The sequence below is a fragment of the Plecotus auritus genome (genome assembly GCF_963455305.1).
Source record: "Plecotus auritus genome assembly, chromosome: 3".
Classification (NCBI taxonomy): domain Eukaryota; kingdom Metazoa; phylum Chordata; class Mammalia; order Chiroptera; family Vespertilionidae; genus Plecotus; species Plecotus auritus.
In genome coordinates this window covers 121,992,314-122,013,040 of record NC_137772.1, presented here as the reverse complement: position 1 = coordinate 122,013,040, position 20,727 = coordinate 121,992,314, and the positions used below count along the sequence as shown (strand labels likewise).

Genomic DNA, 20,727 nt, shown 5'->3' with positions numbered 1-20,727 from the left:
CCTGAAAGTATTCTGCTGTGTTTTTATCAGGGCAAAAGTTCTTAATTTCACAGCAGAATGATGGAGGGAAATGGCAACTTTCATGACTTTTTGGTTTTTGTTTTTCAGAATATTTAACTGTAGGCCTGTGTATTTTTGGAGAGAATGAAAATGTTTGCCCTCTCCTCAGCCTTATCTGAATAAAGGCATGCGGTCTTGAGTATGACAGGCAGGATTTGTGGAATTCACTTGATTTATTAGGAATAGCTTCTCTTTATGTAATTCCTAATTGAAACAGTAACGTCATCAAACAATATTAGCTGCTTATTTATGAAAGGTGATGTATTAGTCATTTTCAGAACTAGTACCACCAAATAAAGATACTTTTTCTTTAGTAGAGTCTACATTCTAAAGGGCTTCTGTGTTGACATAGCCATCTGACCTTGCAAACAGTGAATAAGACTAAGTGCTGGTTTTTATATGACTAGAGGCCTGGTGAACGAAATTCGGCCCCTACGGGGGGCCCCTCAGTCTGGCCTGCACTTTCTCCAATCTGGGACCCCTCCGGGAATGTCCGACTGTCGGTTTGTGCCTGTACTTTTAACAGATGACGGCTCTATTGTTGTTTGTTTCTTTTCATGCTTAAACCCATTGGAATTAGTAGGTATTCAAAGTGTGTATACATTTTGGGGGGGCACCCTGTATATCTCTAGTCAGCTGTGAAAGGAACCAATGGCAGATTTGGAACCCCCAGACAGGGAACCTCACTCACTCCCTGCATGTCTTCCCACTCCACTTTCCACCTTCCTGGGCAGCGGGAGAATCAATGTTTTCTCTCATTAACTCGGAAAAGCACATCCTGTCACCCGCTGCCCGGCAGGAGTGCGCTAGGCCCCAAGCGAGCCAGGCTCAGTCCGGGCAGCCTTCGCTCATGGGTGTGGGCACCCAAAGTGCACATTCCTCCTCTGCCATCGCCCCAACTATCCCATCGTTTCACTGAGAGGATGGAACTCCTCGCCTCCTCTGGGTTCCCGATCTTGAACACTGACCGAAGGCACCTCAGCAAGGGCCACCCGTGCCCACCAGGTATATCTGTCCGCACCTGCTCCCACCACAGCACCTGCATTAGCCCCACGGAGGTGATCTCGTCACTACACTGGCCTCCGCGGGAACAGGGCATCACCACTCCGCCCTCTCACTGTCATCTCACAGGCGCCCACCCTCAGCACCCAGAACACCCAGACACTCTCCAAAGGATGTGAGCATGCTGGAGGGGACATGCACATGTTCTGTGGGGGATGTAGTCATGCTGGGGTTGATGGAAGTGCGGCGGAGGGGCGGGGGTGGGGGGGGACTTGTGGGCATCATGGTCCGGGACTGTTGCAGGCGGCGTGGGTGACAGCATGCTGGGGGACGTTAGCACGGCAGAGGGGGAGGAGAGGATGTGTGCACCGGAGGCCTGCGGCTGCGCAGATCTGCAAACCCCCATGGTGCGGCCAGGAGGATGTCAATCCGGCCTGCCACAGTGGCTGTCCCTGCGATCATGCACCTTCTGGGCCAGGAGGCGGGACTTGCTCAGCCACTCCTTGGTGTTGGTGGCCTGCAGGCGCTACTTCAGCTCCGCCCGCAGGCTCCGTTGGGCATGCTCATGGCTACCACCGCTGCCATGTGGGGAGTACAGGCCGCCCTCCGCCAGCCCACCTCACCCACCCAGAGGCTCTTTGCACGTGCTGCCCACAGGCCTGGGGCGGCCTGGGTGGGGCGGGACGCATGTCCGCGCTGCCCACCAGCCCAGAGCGTGCTGCCCACCGGCTGCTCCGCACCTGCACTTGCTGCCCACCAGCCCAGAGCAGCAGGGGCGGGGTGGAACCTGGCAAGCCTCTCGGCCTGGCAGCCACCATCTTTGTCGGGGATTGACCCTCAATTTGCATATTCCTCCTTATTGGCTGTGGGTGCCACCATCTTTGTTGCGGAGTTATGGTCAATTTGCATATTCCCTCTTTATTAGATAGGATGAGTCACTGTTCAGTTGATATTATTTTTCTTATAGAAGAGTAAACTCCAACCCACAGAGCTCTTTGACTGTCCATGTTTGACATGGAATTGATGGGGTTGGCAGATGTGTATTTTACCATCAAAGTCATGTATTAGATTGACCACAGTTTTTATAGCCTGCAAGTTGTTGAAATATCCTATTTTCTAAAATTCTGTGATGCTGAGTGAGGTTAACATATTGTGATCTCCCTGTCTGATGTTTACTAGTATTACTGATTCTATATTTGATTCTTCTTGAGGGTTGTAAATGTGCATACTAGGTTGGAGGTATATTACCCATATTAATCCCCTCACCCCCCACTGGAAAAATTAAATACCTAGAAGCAAAATTTAAATGGTTAAAGGGTATTTGGTGTTAAATCTCTCCTTTCTTCTTAGAACTTAATGAGTGATTTGGATTGTGTGTGTGTGTGTGTGTGTGTGTGTGTGTGTGTAAAAGTGAGAAAATAAGTCAGATCCTAATGAAAATAAATTATGGTTGGGGCACTAAACTGTTTCATTCTACTGGGTAGAATGCTGCCTAGTGTAAGGAATAGACAACCCTTAAGGAATAGATGACTCCAGGGACTTCATGGAGATTGCATTCACTCATTCATTCATTTATTCATATTGAGCACTCATTAAATAATTATTAATTGATCTTCTTGTGTGTGCTGTCTGTGCCCTAGGTTCGTGGGCAAACAGTAAATAAAACCACATTCCTGCCTTCATGGAGCTTACAATGAACTAATATATAATACAAGCAATGAACAAATAAACATATATTATGTCAGTGGTGGTACGTGCTCTGTAGAAAAGCCAAGGAGGGGAGAGGGAAGGCCAGGGGGTGGAGTTGGGAATTTGCTATTTATAAAAAGTGGTCTCAAGGAAGCTTCCTGTAGTATCTGCTGTTATCTAAGTTTCACGCATAGAGGTTCATTTCACTTATATTTCAATTTCATTCTGCCTTTTGAAATGTCATTTGGAAATGGAAATGATCAAACCACCTTCGTGACTGGCTTCTTAGTATGACTATGTTTTAGATTATTTCCCTTGAGCAAATGTTAATGGAGAGAGTCATAGGCTGTGATATATGGGATGGGGCTGGGAAGCACCTGAATGGGTAAAGTCCTCTCCTGCTTCTGTCACCTGGGGAGCTCCACTACCCACATGCCTTGTGCTGCATTACTGCTCCATGGAATTGCCTGTTCCACCCTTGAAGTAAATTCTTGCTCAGTGGCATTGCCCATTTTTCCTAGGAATGCTAATTGGAGAAAGCAAACTGTGAAATACTTTTGAGAAATGCACTATAAAGTTAGGATTATTTTTTGCCCAGTTCACCTTCCTGTTTGGTTTATTATTTTGATTTACATTTTCGAAGTGTTACTGTTATTATTTTTATTACTAGAAGCCTGGTGCATGACATTTGTGCACTGTGGGGCGGCGGGGGGGGGGGGTCCCTCAGTCTGGCCTGTGCCCTCTTGCAGTCCGGGACTCCTCAGAGGATGTCCGCAGTGAGGGGTCCTTAGTACTGTAGCAGAGGTGGGAGAGGCTCCCCCCACTGCCGCTGCGCTTGCCAGCTGTGAACCTGGCTTCTGGTTGAGGGGTGCTCCCCCTGTGGGAGCGCACTGATCACTAGGGGGCAGCTCCTGCATTGAGCATCTGCCCCCAAGTGGTCAGTGTGCATCATAGTGACCGTTGTTCCGCCATTCAGTCGATTTGCATATTAGCCTTTTATTATATAGGACTACTTTTAATGTAGAGCCTAGATGTGTCTCTAGGGATATCTTTATAAATGGGCTGTGACTCAGAACATTATATCGCTCTAAAAGGGGAATGATTTTAATTCCTCCCACTCCCCTGGCCCCATGGCTTCAGTAGGGTTCCTTTAAGTGTCCTGAATGTAGCAGCAGTGTCTGCACCACACTTTTTTTTTTAAAAATATATTTTATTGATTTTTTTACAGAGAGGAAGGGAGAGGGATAGAGAGTCAGAAACATTGATGAGAGAGAAACATTGATCAGCCGCCTCCTGCACACCTCCTACTGGGGATGTGCCCACAACCAAGGTACATGCCCTTGACCGGAATCAAACCTGGGACCTTTCAGTCCACAGGCCGATGCTCTATCCACTGAGCCAAACCAGTTAGGGCATCTGCACCACACTTTTACCCCACGATCCCTGAGATGGAAAGCTGGTGCCACATTTAGCTCTGTTGCCGCCAGGCTCTGGCAGTGATTGTGAGAGTGTGGATTTCCAGATGCTTAGGAATTCCCCTTTGCTTAAGAAGTGACACACAAAAAAATACCTGAGATGTCCTAAATTAAATTACAGTGGCAAGTGAGTGAGAGAAAGAGAATAGAGTATTTGAACAGTTATTAGCTGTTGGTCAACTAACAGTAGACTGCTCACCTTCCTGAATGTCTGTTGGAGCTTTGAATCCTCCTTCAGGCTCTGTTTAGTGACCAGCAGACACCACTGCCTATGCAGGAACCTCAGGACTGTTGCCCACCACCAATCAAAGTAGTAAACGTTTCTTTCTTACAGGCTGTTCACCTATCCTAGAACTGCCACCATCACCTTTTCCACCTCTTTCATATTTGAAAATTCTTTCAAAACAACGTAGATCTTTCTTCTCCCAAACATAATAAAAAGTCCCCCCAGCCCAAGACAGCAGATATGTTGTCTTCTCCACACCTGCTGCTTGTGGCTTAGACTAAACGCCCAGGGCCTGATCCTTTTCTAGCTAGTGTATGGCTCAATAATCCTGTTTTTTTAGAAGAACTTTTGGCCGTGAAAGTTTTTTTTGTTGTTGTTTACCATATGGCACCAGAGTTGAGGTTTCAAAGAAGTTGTATGCTGTGTGCATTTATTTTGTGATTTATATCTATAGACATCAATGGTATACACAGGTTCTAATTTCTCTGATGGAGTATTTCTCTAGTTTTGTAGCCTGAGTGTTTGTTGGCTTTCACTGATAAATAATTTTAGGTCTGGATATGAAGGCAGCCAATGGTACTGGCTTGTGGCAATGCAGCTGCTTTTAAAAATGAGCAAAATATATCTTATATCATTATTTTTTTATTTTAAGCAAAACTGTTCTATGTGAGAATAAATTTTAATGACCAATTTTAATATAAAAATGTTTCCTTTTTTTTTCCAGCTTTTGCATTGGCTTCTAAAGATGTAAAGGAGGTCACACCATCTAAGGTACTGATTCTAATGATCAAATCTGTCCTTCCCATCTCAGGTTCATTTGCGATTTCTTTAATGGGAGCTGTCATGAATTTTTCTTTCAGTGAAATTTCTTTCTTTCTTTCTTTTTCTTACAAATTTATGAAATTTTGGTCAACATAGATTTTGAATTTCTAGCAGTAACCAACAGATAGGCTGGCTTTTAAGAATGTTCTCCTATAGTTAAAGTATATCCACTAGATTTCAGATTTCTTCATAAGGAAGAAGATGTTCTGATGTGAAGTTAGACATTTTAGAAATCTTGCTTGGATATGATGGTTTTCTCCAGTTGTACCACATCTTAGCCTTGGGTTTAATTTTCCCAGTCTGTGAAAGGACTGTGCTGTGTTTCCAGGGTCGCAAGAGCCTGAGTGTCACTCACCTTGAAGGCGGCACCATTAGAGGGCATCGGGGACTAGCTGAGAGATCGAAGCTCCATGCTCAGTCAGAACCAGAAACTGAGATCTGGGGCCCCGATGGAGAGGGGACAGCACTCACCCAAATCTCTGAGCTGCTGCTTTGTCATAATTTCATCATTGATTTTGTTCCAGAATCTCATCTAAATTTTACCATGTGGGCTTTGTACAAGAGTAGTTTTAGCAAATGAGAAGGAGAAACAATACTTTAAAAATACGAGTTGTTTTTGCCATATTAATTAAGGCTCAGTTGACTCTATTTTTTTTTTTTTTTGCCCACAATTAGTATAAAAGCATTTTAAAATAGAATGTTCTAGCTATACCATCGGATTCCTACATGGGGGAAATAATAATAATTCCTTAAGATCCTTTATAGTTAATTAAACATTTTCAGACATTTAATTTAATTTAGTCTTCTCATTGATCCTGTTACTGAACAGCAAAGCAGATATTCTTTTGGAAAGCTCAGAAAATTTACCTTCGGAGAAGTTAAGTGGTTCAACTGAGGTCACATAACTATTAAGAGGTGAAGTCAGAATCCAAATTTTATGAATTCTTGAATTTTTCACACCAATTTTATATTACACAGCTATGTGCATTATAAAATGTGTGTGTGTGTGTTTGGCAACAATGAGGCTCATTTATAATAAATTTAAAGTGCTGCCCAAGATTTATTAATAGGGAACTAAAATTTTATCTAATAAATTTAGAAATACTTTCAAATACATGTTTTACCTAATCTTTTCAAATGAAGAAATATATATCTCATTTACCTTAAATACATATATAAATCTAAATATAGAGGTAAAGGGAAAGTACTCCATCTTAGTGTCATTTTTCATGCAAAAAAGCCCTTGAAAAATGTCGTTAAGCCCATCTGTGCTAAGGCCACAGAGCCAAATAAGCCATTAATCCCATGGGGAGAGGCAGTGATGAAATGCCTTCTGTAGACCATACATGAGACTGGGAGACATAAAAAAATCAGCTTGCCCAAGGTCAACCAAAGTCTGTAGATGGTTTGGTGACAGGAGTTGTTCTCATTAGTTTATCTGCCCTTTCAGTGCTGCTCAGAAGTAGCCTGCTGTGTTTCCCTCACTTCACTGCTCACCTTGGTGACATGCCCTAGAGCACAGGCCTGCCCCATACAGGGCCGAGGACCTTCCCAAAACATGGTTCAAGTTCACCGGTTGGTGCCAGGTGGCTTCACATGAAAATCCTGAGTGCTGCCAGTACCTTGAGGTCCTATCTGGGGCCTGGCCTCTAGGCTCAGGCTTCTCTTCTGAGCACTTGGCCCCTGCACTGTCCTGGATTGGACCTGCCCACTTTCAGGGAGGCTGTCCTCCAGGCTCTGCTCCAAGCCCTGGATGCTGCCTCAGCTGTGGCCATGTACCTGTTTGGCCTGCAGACTGGCCTGGCTTTACATTCTATGGTGACTCATGACATTGTATTCCATATGACAGGGTGTTAGAACTGGACACTGAAGCCACATTGCAACGGGTCACATCCCTTCTCCAACACTGACCTGCTGTGGAACTTTCCAAACCTTTCTGTGCCTCAGCAGCCTCAGTAAGACTGGATAATAGGGCCTGTCTCAAAAAGCTCTTTGAAGATGAAGAAGTGTGTGTGTGTGTGTGTGTGTGTGTGTGTGTGTGTGTGTGTGTGTCCCCACCATGTAGAACAGTGCCAGGCCCCATTTAATATGACAGCAAGAAATGTCCTATGCAATATTTCAAGAGGAACCTAAACAAATAAAGAAGAAGAACCATGGACATTACTGCTTTTATCAGTTAATTTCTATTACAGTGGTAGTAGATATTACATAAAGGAGGTGATGATGATAGAAAGTGAGAGAGCTAACAGTTATTGAGCATTTGCTTTGGACAGACACTATGCTTAGCATTATATAATCTAATTAAAGCAGGTCTTGTAATTATGGTTCCTGTTGTACAGATGAGAAACTGAGGCTTGAGCTAGTAAGTTGTGGAGGGAGAAAGAACACAGGCTCACTTTACAATGGAGGGCTCTGATGAACACATCCTGCTTAATCATTTTTACTGAGAATCTCAGGGGCGGTGGTGGCTGTTGGTGAATGGGTAGAAGATGCCATTTTACTCCTATTCCTTCTTAAAAGATTTCATATTACATTCTTTTGGGGATGCCTTATTTTCTTTTAATGAAGAATTTATAAACCAAGCCTCACCTAGATGGATTGCAAGTGTTCAAATCTGTGGTGCATTAAAAGTAAAACTGGACTAATGGTGCTTTGGTTTAGTCTTATTCTGGCAAGAGAAGGAACTGTCTGTGAGGTAGAGGTGTTAGAAACAGACCTCTTTCTGATCTGAGTAGCAATTCAGTAGGCTTATGAAACATTGGCAGTGAGCACATTTGGACTGATATTGATAGTCAGTAGAAGAAGCGTACGGCAGCAGAGATAATAAACCATGTCTATCTTTTTTCTTAGGAAGAACTAAGCCTTTTCATGAGGGAAATTGGAGAAGAATTTTGAATGTCCTGTCAATTAGTTCACTTAGTCTAATTTTCTTTCTCAAAGGGGAACTTACTTAAGACTGTTTTGGTTCCATGTTAGTTCACTGAATCCAAGGGTTTTTTGGATATTTTATTTTTACTGATTATAAATCAAGCCACTGGAAATAGCTAATCATTTTCTAGCTGTTGTGTCAGCTAGTCGGTGCAGCAGTGCTCGATGACAGAGAGCTATTATTTTGGTTGCTCTTCTTTGGTTTCACAAAGATCTCTGATGGGAGAAAGTGCAGTGGGATTCCAGCTTGGAATCATTGAGTCAGGATATTGTTGATCTTTCAACTTGTTGATGAAGGTGACTGTTGTTGTGTTACAGGAAAGCAGACCTGGCCCTTAGCAGGTCAGCCTAAGGATGGCAAGTAGTGTGTGGGTTCTTGACTTTGTACAGGAAAGATTTCACAATACGAGTCCAAGTGATTTTGAGAGTAACTGTATTAAAGCTGTGGACATTGAAACAATAAAGGGCTTAGGATAGAAGCAGCAACAGGAGAGAGACAGGTGCGGCTGCTTTGGCCTCTAGAAATATTATAGGAAAGAAGTGAGCCAAGGGAGGCTGCTGTTAGCTCACTGGGAAGTCAGAGAAAAGGGAGCCTTGGAGACAGGTTCAGGGGGTAAGCCCCAGATGAGCTGTTGTTGCCCATTGCTCCCCTGGTTGCAAGTCTTGTGGGATCCCTTAGAGTTTAGGAGATGCATGCCTGTCGAGGAAGAAGAGGAAGGGAAAGGTGCGGGCATGCTCCCTGGAGGTAGAGGGAACACTGGTTTTTTGTTTTGAGGGTTTTAAAGGCTGGGAATTTAGGGGAGGTCTTTGGGAAGGATATCAATAGAATATCATCAGCTTTTCCAGGTGTGCCTTTTCAGGGTCCTGATTTCCACTGATCAGTCAGTGTCAGGGCAGGGAGCCACTAGTCATTGCAGCTGGTCCTGGCATCACCCACCTCGTTTTGTAACCGGACTATCAATGAGTCTGGGATGCCTGTCACTACTTGAGTCAATTCAGCAGAGACAGGATTGTATGAGCATTTATTCCAATAATGCCAGCAATATGGAGAGCAGCAGGTCATCCACAAAAATCTGCTCTGCCCCCCACCATAAGCCAGCTGCTTATATTGGGATGAAGATTACATAGGGAAGTAGACAAAAGGGTATGCCAAATGGGCAGTTTACAGGTAATGCGTGCTGAGGATTTGCAAAGGCCAGCAGGTATGCAAAGGGCTAGGATCTTCAAGGAGCTGGTGATATGCAAAGGACGGGGGGGTCTTCAAAGGGCTGGTGGCTCTGGTTTCTGCAACAAGGTGGTTAATCTTTACATGATAACTGGCAGCTCCTGGATGTGGAGGATAGGCCGCATTTCCAGGTGAGCTCCCAGGTCCTATGTGTAACTTCCAGCCAGGTTAGAATGAGCTTTCTTTAATCAGAACAAAACAATCATGGTTAATAGAGTCTGATTAATATTTCTTACAATGTAGTTGGTCCCCAATATTCTATTTTTGCTTCTATCAGTTTACTGCTTTTCTGGGTCTGGAACTAAAATACAACTGAAGCCTAGATGTTATCTCATGAGGGTCTAAACCTCATGACCAGTGATATGTCAAAGGAGGAAAGGCTACCCTGGGGACGAGGTCCAGCACCAGTTTTGTACATTGCTGGGCACCCAGGGCTTTTTGCCCTGGTGATCTGCCTTATCTGGCTGTAAATTGCTCTGCCAGTTTGTTCAGCTAGCTGTCTCAGTTTCCTCATTGTATTTGCCAAGGAATTTTCCTAGTTACTTACTATCCTGCTTCAGTCATAGGTATTATTTTTAGCTTACTCTTGAAATCTGTCTGCTTCTAATGTGCACATTTTCTGAAGAATGCCTCTGGAGACAGCCTGTATGTGCATTTTTCTTGGTGAGGAGGGGGTGTAAGAAAGGAACATTAGAAAGGAGTCAAAAGACCTGGATTTTCATCCTTACATAATGATGTTAATTTTCATCCTAACTAGAATGACTATTGGACAGTGGGTGAATCCTTCATCTTTTCTGAGCCTCCATTATCATTTGTAAAATGAGAGTGTTGGAATGGATTACTTTCACTGCTGGTTTTTAAAATTGTGGTAAAATACACATAACATCAAATTTACCATATGAACCATTTTAAAGTGTATAGTTCAATACTGTTAAGTACATATATATTGTTGTGCAGGCAATCTGCAGAACTCTTTCCATCTTGCAGACTGAAACTGTGCCCAGGAAACAATAACCGCCCTTTCCTCATTCCCCAGCCCCGACCACCATCATTTTACTTCCTGTCTATAAATATGACTATTCTAGGTGCTTCACATAAGCAGAATCCTACTGTTTTTTGTTTGTTTGTTTGTTTTGTACTGGCTTACTGATAGGTTAACTGGAAAATAAAAGGCAAAGTGAGAGGCAACAAACATTTGCTTGAAATCCAAAAGAATAAGCTATTGGGGAAGCATTGATTTAGGCAGAAACCCAAATAGTGTTCTGATAAGAGACAAAGGCAATGGGTATTTATGAGAAGATGAGAAGAGGAAGAGTCCATTAATAGAAAGAAGGTATTTCTATTGGTGCAGATAAGCTTACATAGTGATGTTAATTCTTTTATTTTCTTTTTCTTTTTTCTTCTTTTCTGTGATGTTAATTTCAAAGACTATTTTTAAGTTTCAGTCCTATAGCCAGTCCAGTAGTCATAAGATCTGCTTTCTTGTTATCTTTGCAAACATTTTTTGGGGGGAATATAATGTTGCTTTAGTCCCAGTCCAAAGGTTATTTTGCCCTGTTTTAACATTCCAAGGTTTGAGGCATGACGGTGCAAGGCAGTTCCTCTGGGATGGCAGCTCCAGCTCCATTTTATTATTATTACTAGAGGTCCAGTGCACGAAATTCATGCACTGCAGGGGCAGGGTCCCTCAGCCTGGCCTGTGTCCTCTCACAGTCTGCGAGCCCTTGGGGGATGTCCGATGGCCCTTGGGGGATGTTCGACTGACTGACGACTGTTGGACATCCTTAGCGCTGCCACGGAGGCAGGAGAGGCTCCTGCCACCACCACTACGCTCTCCAGCCATAAGCCCAGCTTCTGGCTGAGCGGTGCTCCCCCTGTGGGAGAGCACTGACCACTAGGGGGCAGCTCCTGAGTTGAGCATCTGCCCCCTGGTAGTGAGTGCGTGTCATAGTGACTGGTTGTTCTGCCGCTAGGCCAAAACCAGCTCTCCGACATCCCCCGAGGGGTCCTGGATTGTGAGAGGGTACAGGCCAGGCATGATCAGGACCGGGGAGGGACATAGGCGGTTAGCTAGCCAGGGAGGGGCTGCGGGAGGGCTCCAGGGCATGTCCGGCTCATCTCACGCAGTCCCCGGCCGGACCCTAGCAGCAAGCTAACATATTGGTCAGAGCGTCTGCCCCCTGGTGGTCAGTGCACATCATAGAGACTGGTCGACCAGCCGACTGTCTGCCCCCTGCTGGTCAGTGCACATCATAGTGAGTGATTGAGAGGCCTTAGCATATCATTAGCATATTATGCTTTGATTGGTTGAACGGCTTACCGGATGATTGGACACTTAGCATATTAGGCTTTTATTATATAGGATTATTATTATTTTTGTTAAGTCTCACCTGAGGATAGTTTTTCCATTGATTTTTAGAGAGAGAGAGAGAGAGGAAGGAAGGGGGAAAAGAGAGAGAAAGAATATTGATGTGAGAGAAGCACATCGATTGATTGCCTCATGCCTGCACCCCATCCAGGGCCAGGGATCGAACCTGCAACTGAGGTATGTGCCCTTGACCAGGAATCAAACCTGAGACCCTTTGGTACTCTGGTCAACGCTCTAACCACTGGGCCATGTGGCCCAGGCTCTGGCTCCATTTTAAAGTGGCTCCACTTATATTATTTTTTTGTATCACTTAACATAATGTCCTCAAAGTTCATCCATATTGTATCACGTGTCAGCATTTGTATTTTAAACTGAATAGTATTCTGTTGTATGTATATACCTCATCTTCTTTATCCATTCCAATGCTATTTTTGGATCTAAAATTTCTAGTTTTCCATGAGCCTTATCTGACAGCCAAAGCTGTGGCTCCCAAGGAGAAGGCACCTTGCCAAGGGGTAGCAGGTCAATGGTGGAAGAGCAGAGGCCACTCTGGATCAGAGGCCAGTGTTCCTTCTTTGAGAGCAGGCTATTCTGCTTGCCACAAGTGGCATTTAGAGTATTCAAGATAGCGTGTCCACACATGCTAACTTATGATAGTACCTGGCTTTGGTTCACATATTTACAGAAGTGGGTTGAGCTTTCTAGTCTCTCTCTCTCTCTCTCTCCTTCCCTTCCCTTCTCTTCCAAAAAATATGTGTTTTATCAGGAGTAAGTAAAATGTCACTTGATCAAGAGGTGTAGCAAATGAATACATGATTGTGGGGCCATGCTTGTCTCAGTGGTATTTCTGTTCTTCAGGCAAAGATCATTTCTGAAAATAATGCCAAAGATAGACATTCCCCAGTGTTCTGCTCTCTCCTCCCTGTCTATTGTCACGATCCCTTTGACAATCTAAGAGAATTCATTTCTGTGTATCTTAGCTTTTAAGCTGCTTCCAATTTTGTAGATAATTTCTTGTTGCTGTATGTGAAGAAAATGGAATATTTGCCACTATCCAATTGTTATAATTAGAGCATATGGTGGATGAAGCACAGAAGTACAACTAGAGAGACAATTCCTTGTCTGCTGGAGGTGACAATGGAAATGGCAGGTTTAGCTGCTGACTGGTACTTTGTCAGAGAAATCTCTTCAGAGCTCGTCCCCTGATTTCCCAGTATCTGGTTCAGGTGTTTCTGTGGCCACATTTCTGTCAGGGCATCTGCAGCTGTCAGATGCCCCTTCTGTGCTCATGAATTCTCATGAACCACAGGCTGACCACCTGCAGGACCCAGTGTAGCTTCTCAGGCAGGAGAGGATATCATGGTACCATTTTTTAAAAAATAAAATTTTCTTGATTTTTTACAGAGAGTAAGGGAGAGGGATAGAGTGTTAGAAACATCCATGAGAGAGAAACATCGTTCAGCTGCCTCCTCCACACCTCCTACTGGGGATGTGCCCACAACTAAGGTACATGGCCTTGACCGAAATTGAACCTGGGACCTTTCAGTCCACAGGCCGACGCTCTAGCCACTGAGCCAAACCGGTTAGGACATGGTACCATTTTTGATATTACATCTGAGCCCAGATGATGTTCATTTTCATGGGAAACACTCTGCAAGAACTGATATCATCTGTGATATGTTTGTAATGCTTAAGTTTACAAGTGTTAAACAGAAAAAAAAAAGAAAAAAAGAAATGGAATCACTTTAAAATGGAGCCGGAGCTGCCATCCCAAAGGAACTAATTGCCTTGCATGTCTTATGCATTAAATTTTTAGAATGTTAAAATTGGGCAAAATAGTCTTTGGACTGTATCCCAAACAACTGTTTGCAGAGATAACAAGAAAGAAGTTATGACAACTACTGAATTGAAAATGAAAAACATCGTTTAGAATTAAAATAACATTGTTTTTGGTGCTCACAAGCTAACATAGTGATTTTAATTCTCATGAAATGACTGCCCAAGATCACATGTGAAAGAGACAGCCCCGTGGGAGGGCTGTGCACCATACAGAAGGGCATCCTTGTTGCTTTCTCCCCTTAATACTGGTCTCTGTTTGTAGGGAAGCACTTTCAAGCTCTCATCTTCAGTACCCCACCCCCTCCAAATGTTAATGTGTAACATGTATTCATTCAGTGTATTGTTAGCTTTGTTATGTGATGAGATTTATCTTTTTTTTTTTTTCCTCTCTCTCTCTCTCTTTTTTTTTTTAAATACAGAATTCGGAGAAAAGTGGTATATCAAGGAAAAATGACATAGGTATGTAATGATTTTTTTTAAAACTTAAGAGTATGTACCCAGGTGTATTTCTTATAGATTATTTTTCAGTGAAACTCATTTTTCTTTCTGATTTTATTTATGGTGTAAATATTGCTGTGTTTCCAATAAGGGCAGATTACCCTACCAGGTGAGTAAGACAGCGTCTCTATAACTAGAGGTCCATACTTGTGGGAGAAAAGGACACACTGTGGTCTTTGTTCATGCCCTCCTCTGCCTGGAGCCAGGTCCCCCACTGTGTACCTGCAGATACCACTTGCCCTTCAGGTCCACTTATTGACATGTCTTCTGTCAGACTCCTCCTGATCCCTGGTGTGGAAGGGATGGCTTGCTCCTTGGCAAACCCACCACACTTCTGTCACAGCCCATATACACCCTTATTTGCAACCTCTTTTAAACACATATTTCTCCCTCAGCATATTGTGTCTTCAGGGATGTGACCATGAATGAGAATTTTTTTTTTTTTTGTATTCTGTGGGAAACATATTGCAGGGTGTCAACGGGAGGGTAAAGGCACACCTTTGTTAGTAGGGGTTGGTCTTTTCTCAAAGGGTATGAACTTTGTCACTGTCCATCATTCAGGGTGGGCAATGGATACCTGGAAGGTGGGCTGGGACAGGAGGGAAAAGGTGTGCCTTCTTTGTAGGCCTTTCCTTCCTGGGCCCAGATTCTAAGGAGTCAAGAATACCTGCGTAGGGATGGTGGTGGGGTGGCCTGTGCTGGATAGGTGAGGCTGAGGCCCTGCACACAGGGGAGCCTGGGGCATAGGTGGGGGTCTGTGGGCTCTGAGAGCAGCCTTAGTTAAGGAGCCACATTGCTTTGTTGCCTTTTCTTCTCTGTGAAAACATTCTTTGTAGTTCAGCTATGCCTCCCCATATGGAGGTTTCTCCTCTTCTGGCAACCTTGTGGGTTTGGGCATTTGTTTGTATATTTATTTTATGGGAGCTGATGGGTCTCCTCATAGTAAATGGTTATTAAGTGAACTAATGACCATTGTTGGGAACATGGGTTTGAAAGGACCAAGGGAAAGTTACCTAGACTTGCAAGTGCAGATGGCCAATCTGGTGATAGTACTTGGTATCTGATCATCTGAAAAGGACCCAGGGGATTTGTGGGCCACAATCAGTGAGTCTGAAGGACTGGGGGCTGCTAGGGCAGCTGCCCAGTAGAGTCAGAGAACTTATGTCGTGGTCTCACAGAACTCAGGGCTGGGTGACAGCCTCCAAGGGCGGGCAGTTTCTTTTTCTCTGACTTACCACCTAATCCATAGATTCACTAGTTATGTTATTCTCATCAAGTGACACATAATTGGAGAGTGACTCTTCATGTGTGAGTGCATGTGTGCATATTTATCCCCCAGCTTAAATCATGAGCCAACTTCTTATCCAGCTTTGCCACATTGATTTCTCATCAGAAAAACACCAGCCTTGTGAAATCCATGTTTCCAGATAATTTATAATCAGGAAGGATCTGTGTTTAGAGTGTTTGGCACATGACAGATGCTTAGCACATGCAGAAATAGAGGGCCTTTGATTTCCTCTACCTTCATAGAAGAATTGCTTCTACTAAAGGGACCCTTTCAAACCTTCTTTGGCTCTGTTGCCTGTACTCAATACTCTGCAGATCTCACTGGCTTTAGAACCACCTTGATCCTTTCCATATCCTTGACTAAGTTCTTTATCTTCTTGTCACACTCATCATTATTGTCAGGCACTTAGTGTACTACCCATTTTCACACATTCCTGGAGGAGAAACAACGACAATCTGTATTGAGTGGTGGCAGTGTTTGCTGAAAGCAAATTGCACTGAGTTTAGAGAAGGGCAGCCAAAGTGAGAGGAAGTAGTGGAGTTGTCTTGTTAGCTTCAGTGACTGGGCAGTGGGAGCCTAAGAGTCATATAGCCGAAAGTGTCAACAAAGAAGACACTAGAAGGTGACCTATGTAATCTAGACACTGCTAGAATGTGACACAGTGAGGGAGGGTTTAGGACATGTGTCAAAATGTTTCATGAAAAAAAACCATCCTGAATAATTAACTGAAGAGAGAACCCTGACCAAGTACAGAAAGTGGAGACCACATAGAGACTGGTAGGAAGAGTGGAGGCATGAAAGGGCTGGCTGGACACCCACAGACAGCAGCTGAAGTTCTGGAGGGATATCGCAGATGTGGAGGATTCTAGCTTAGAACTCTGGGGTCTAAACCCCAAGCTGAATCCCCCAGCCCAGAATACCAGAACCGAGAAAGGTGCCCACATAACAACTGGCTGTGAAAAGCAGCAGGGCTGCTCTCTGTCAGCCAGAGATGACTGAAAATGCAGGCACCCACTTAAAGGGCCAATGCACAAATAAAGAAATATCACTGAATCAGAGAATCAAAAAGAAAAAAACAATAAAAAGCAGGACAGCTTAAGTGAGTTATGGGACAACATGAAATGTAACAATATTCTCATAATAGGAGTGCCAGAAGGGGAAGAAAATGATCAAAGGGTAGAGAACGTGTTTGAAGAAATAATGGCAGAAAACTTCCCTAACTTAGTGGAGGAAAAAGTCATACAAGTTCAGAAGGCACAGAGAACTCCAAGCAAGAACCCAAACAGCTCCATGCCCAGACACATCATAATTAAAATGCCAAAAATTTAAGACAAATAGAGAATCTTAAAGGCACCAAGATAAAAGCAACTTGTTACCTGCAAAGGAGCTCCCATAAGGCTGTTACCTGATTTCTCATCAGAAACTCTATAGGCCAGAAAGGAAGGCATGAAGTATTCAACGTAATAAAAAGCAAAGATCTGAAACCAAGGTTACTATATCCAGCAAGACTATCATTCAAAATAGATGGTTAAATAAAGAGCTTCCCAGATGAAAAAAGGCTAGAGGAGTTTGTCAACACCAAACCAGCACTGAAAGAAATGTAAAGAGACTGCTGTAATGAGAATAAATAAGGAGAGAGAGAAACCTAGGCATACAAAATTAAAATGGCAATAAATAAGTACCTATCAATAACTTCAAATGTAAATGGATTAAATGCTCCAATAAAAAGACATAGGGTAGCTGAATGGATCCAAAAACATGACCCAATTATATGCTGTCTACAAGAGACCCACCTCAGAACAAAAGACTCACACAGGATGAGAGTGAGGGATGGAAATTTTTTTTTTTCATACAAATAAAAACAAATAAACGGTGGGGTAGCAATACTCATATCTGACAAAATAGACTTCAAAATGAAGGCCATCACAAGGTACAGCAAAGGTCACTACATAATACTAAAGGGATTGATCCAACAAGAGGATATAACCCTGGTAAACATATATGCACCCATAGGGGCACCTAAATATATATTAAAAAAACAAACAACCTCTAGAGGACTTTAATAGAGAGATCGACAGCACTTCAGTTAAAGTAGGGGACTTGGACATTCTGCTGACTTCACTGGATAGATCTTCCAGACAAAAAAATCAAGGGAACAGTGACTCTAAATGACACACGGGATCAGATGGATTTAATTGACATTTATAGAAAATTTCATTTTAAAGGTGCAGAATATATTCTTCTCAAGTGCACATGGGTCATTCTAAAAGATACACCACATGTGAGGACACAAAATAAGTCTCTACAAGTTCGGAAAATTGAAATCATATCAAGCATCTTGTCAGATCAAAATGGAATGAAATTAGAAATCAACTATAGTAAAAACACTCAAAAACATACAAACACATGGAGGCTAAATAGCATGTTACTAAACAATGAATGCTTACCAATGAGATCAAGAAGGAAATAAAAAAAAACTTCCTGGAAATAAATGACAATGAACTCACAACAACTCAAAATCTATGGGAAACAGCAAAAGCAGTTTTGAGAGGAAAGTTCATAGCATTATAGGCATACCTCAAAAAATAAGAAAAATTAATAATAAACTACTTAACCTTATAACTTAAAGAATTAGAAAGAGAGCAATAAGAAAAGCCCAAAGTAAAAGGAAGAAAATAATAAAGATTAGAGCAGAAATAAATGACATAGAGACTAAGAGGTGGTTCTTTAAAAAGATAAACAGGATTGATGAACCTTTAGCCAAACACATCAAGAAACAGAGAGTACCCAAATAATTAAAATTAGAAACAAAAGGGGTGAAGTGACAACTACATCACAGAAATACAAAGAATTGTAAGAAAATATTATGAGCAACTATGTGCCAACAAGCTGGACAATGTGGATGAAATAGACAAATTTCTAGAGAGATACAATCTTCCAAAACTCAATCAGGTAGAATCAGAAAGCCTGAATAGGCCAATAGCAATTGAGGAAATTGAAGCAATAATAAAAATAAAAAAAAAACTCCAGCAAACAAAAGCCCTTTTCCAGACAGCTTCACAGGGGAGTTTTACCAAACATTCAAAAAAGAACAAACACATATTCTCCTCAAACTATTCCAAAAAATCCAAGAGGAAGCAACACTTCTCAGTTCATTTTATGAGGCCAGCCTTATCCTAATTGTAGATAACAACCCTGCAAAACAAGAGAATTACAGGCCAATATCCCTAATAAACATAGATGCTAAAATCCTCAACAAAATCTTAGCAAATTGGATCCAGCAATATTTTAAAAAGATTATACACCCGGACCAAGTGGGATTTATTCCAGGGATGCAAAGCTGGTACAATATTCACAAATCAATAAATGTGATACATTACATAAATTGAAAGACAAAAATCACATGATCAGAAAAATCATCAGACAAAACTCAACACCTATTTTTTTATAAAAATGCTCAGCAAAGTGGGAATAGAGGGATCATGCCTCAACATTATAAAGGCTGTATATGACAGCCAACATCATACTCAATAGGCAAAAACAAACTATTTTCCCTAAGTACAGGAATAAGATAGGGACGTTCACTTTCACCACTCTTATTCAACATAGTATGGGAAGTCCTAGCCACAGCAATCAGACAAGAAGAAGAAATAAAAGACATTTAAATCGAAAAAGAAGAAGAAAAACTGTCATTGTTTGCAAATGACATGATATTGTACGTAGAAAAACCTAAAGACTCCACCAAAAAATTATAAGATCTAATAATTGAATTCAGCAATGTAACAGGATACAAAATTAACACCCAGAAATCTATGGCATTTTTATACACCAATAGTAAATTCTCAGGAAGAGAATTCCATTTACCATAGCAACAAAAAGCAATCCCATTTAACATAGGAACAACAACAACAAAAAAAAATTGAGATACCTAGGAATAAACTTACCCAAGGACATAAATGACTTGTACTCAGAAAACTATAGGACGTTGAAAAAAGAGATAAAGGAAGATATAAACAAGTGGAAGAAAATACTGTGTTCATGGATTGGCAGAATCAACATCATTAAAATGTCCATACTACCTAAAGCAATCTATAGATTCAATGCAAGCCCTATTAAATTATCAATGGCCTATTTAACAAATACTATCTAGAAAAAATACTCCAAAGATTTATATAGAACCAAGAAAGGCCCTGAATAGCTGCAGCAATCTTGAGAAAGAAGAACAAAGTTGGAGGGATCACATTACCAGATATCCAGGTAAAAGCCACTATAGTCAAAACAGCCTGGTACTGGCACAAGAACAGGCATATAGGTCAATGGAACAGAACAGAGACCCCAGAAATTAACCCAATCCATTATGCTCAATTAATATTTGACAAAGGAGGCAAGAGCATACAATGGAGTCAAGACAGTCTCTTCAATAAATGGTGTTGGGAAAATTGGACAGATACATGCAAAAAGAAAAAAAAAAAAAGAAAAAAAAAAGAAACTAGACCACCAACTTACATACACAAGAATAAACTCCAAATGGATAAAAGACTTAAATGTAAAATGTGAAACCATTAAAATCCTAGAAGAAACCATAGGCAGCAAAATCTCTGACATTTCTTGTAGTAATATGTTTGATACATCTCTGAGGGCAAAGGAAACTAAGGAGAAAATAAACAAATGGGACTACATCAAAATAAAAAGCTTTTGCACAGCAAAAGAAACCATCAACAAAATGAAAAGGGAGCCTACTATATGGGAAAATATATTTGGCAATGATACATCTGATAAAGGATTAATATCCAAAATATATAAGCAACTCATACACCTTAACAAAAGGAAGACAATCCAATAAAAAATGGGCAAAGGACCTAAATAGACACTTCTCCAAAAGGGACATACGGATGGCCAAGAGACATATGAAAAAATGCTCAAAGTCAATTATCATCAGAGAGATGCGATTTAAAATGACAATGAGGTATTACCTCGTACCTGTCAGAGTGGCTACCATCAACAAATCAACAAATGACAAGTGCTGGTAAGGATGTAGAGAAAAGGGAACCCTCGTACACTGATGGTGGGAATGCAGACTGGTGCAGCTACTTTGGAAGAAAGAATGGAGTTTCCTCAAAAAATTAAATATGGAACTTCCATTTGACCCAGTGATCTCATTTCTAGGAATATATCATAAGAAACCACAAACACCAATTAGAAAGAATGTATGCACCCCTATGTGCATAGCAGCACAATCTACAATAGCTAAGATCTGGAAACAGCCCAAGTGCCCATCAGTAGATGAGTGGATTAAAAAGCTGTGGT

The 20,727-nt window shown here is 42.0% G+C and overlaps 1 protein-coding gene across 2 annotated transcripts in view; it reads left to right on the top strand.

Moving 5' to 3' along the window:
* The window catches only part of B3GLCT (beta 3-glucosyltransferase), a 179,847-nt gene that overhangs the window by 10,229 nt on the left and 148,891 nt on the right, over positions 1-20,727 (top strand). For both annotated transcript variants that reach the window (XM_080658983.1, XM_080658984.1), the window contains exons 2-3: positions 5,177-5,223; positions 14,054-14,093. In XM_080658983.1, coding sequence (XP_080515109.1) covers positions 5,177-5,223; positions 14,054-14,093 — 87 coding nt within the window. The remainder of the gene's footprint in view (positions 1-5,176; positions 5,224-14,053; positions 14,094-20,727) is intronic.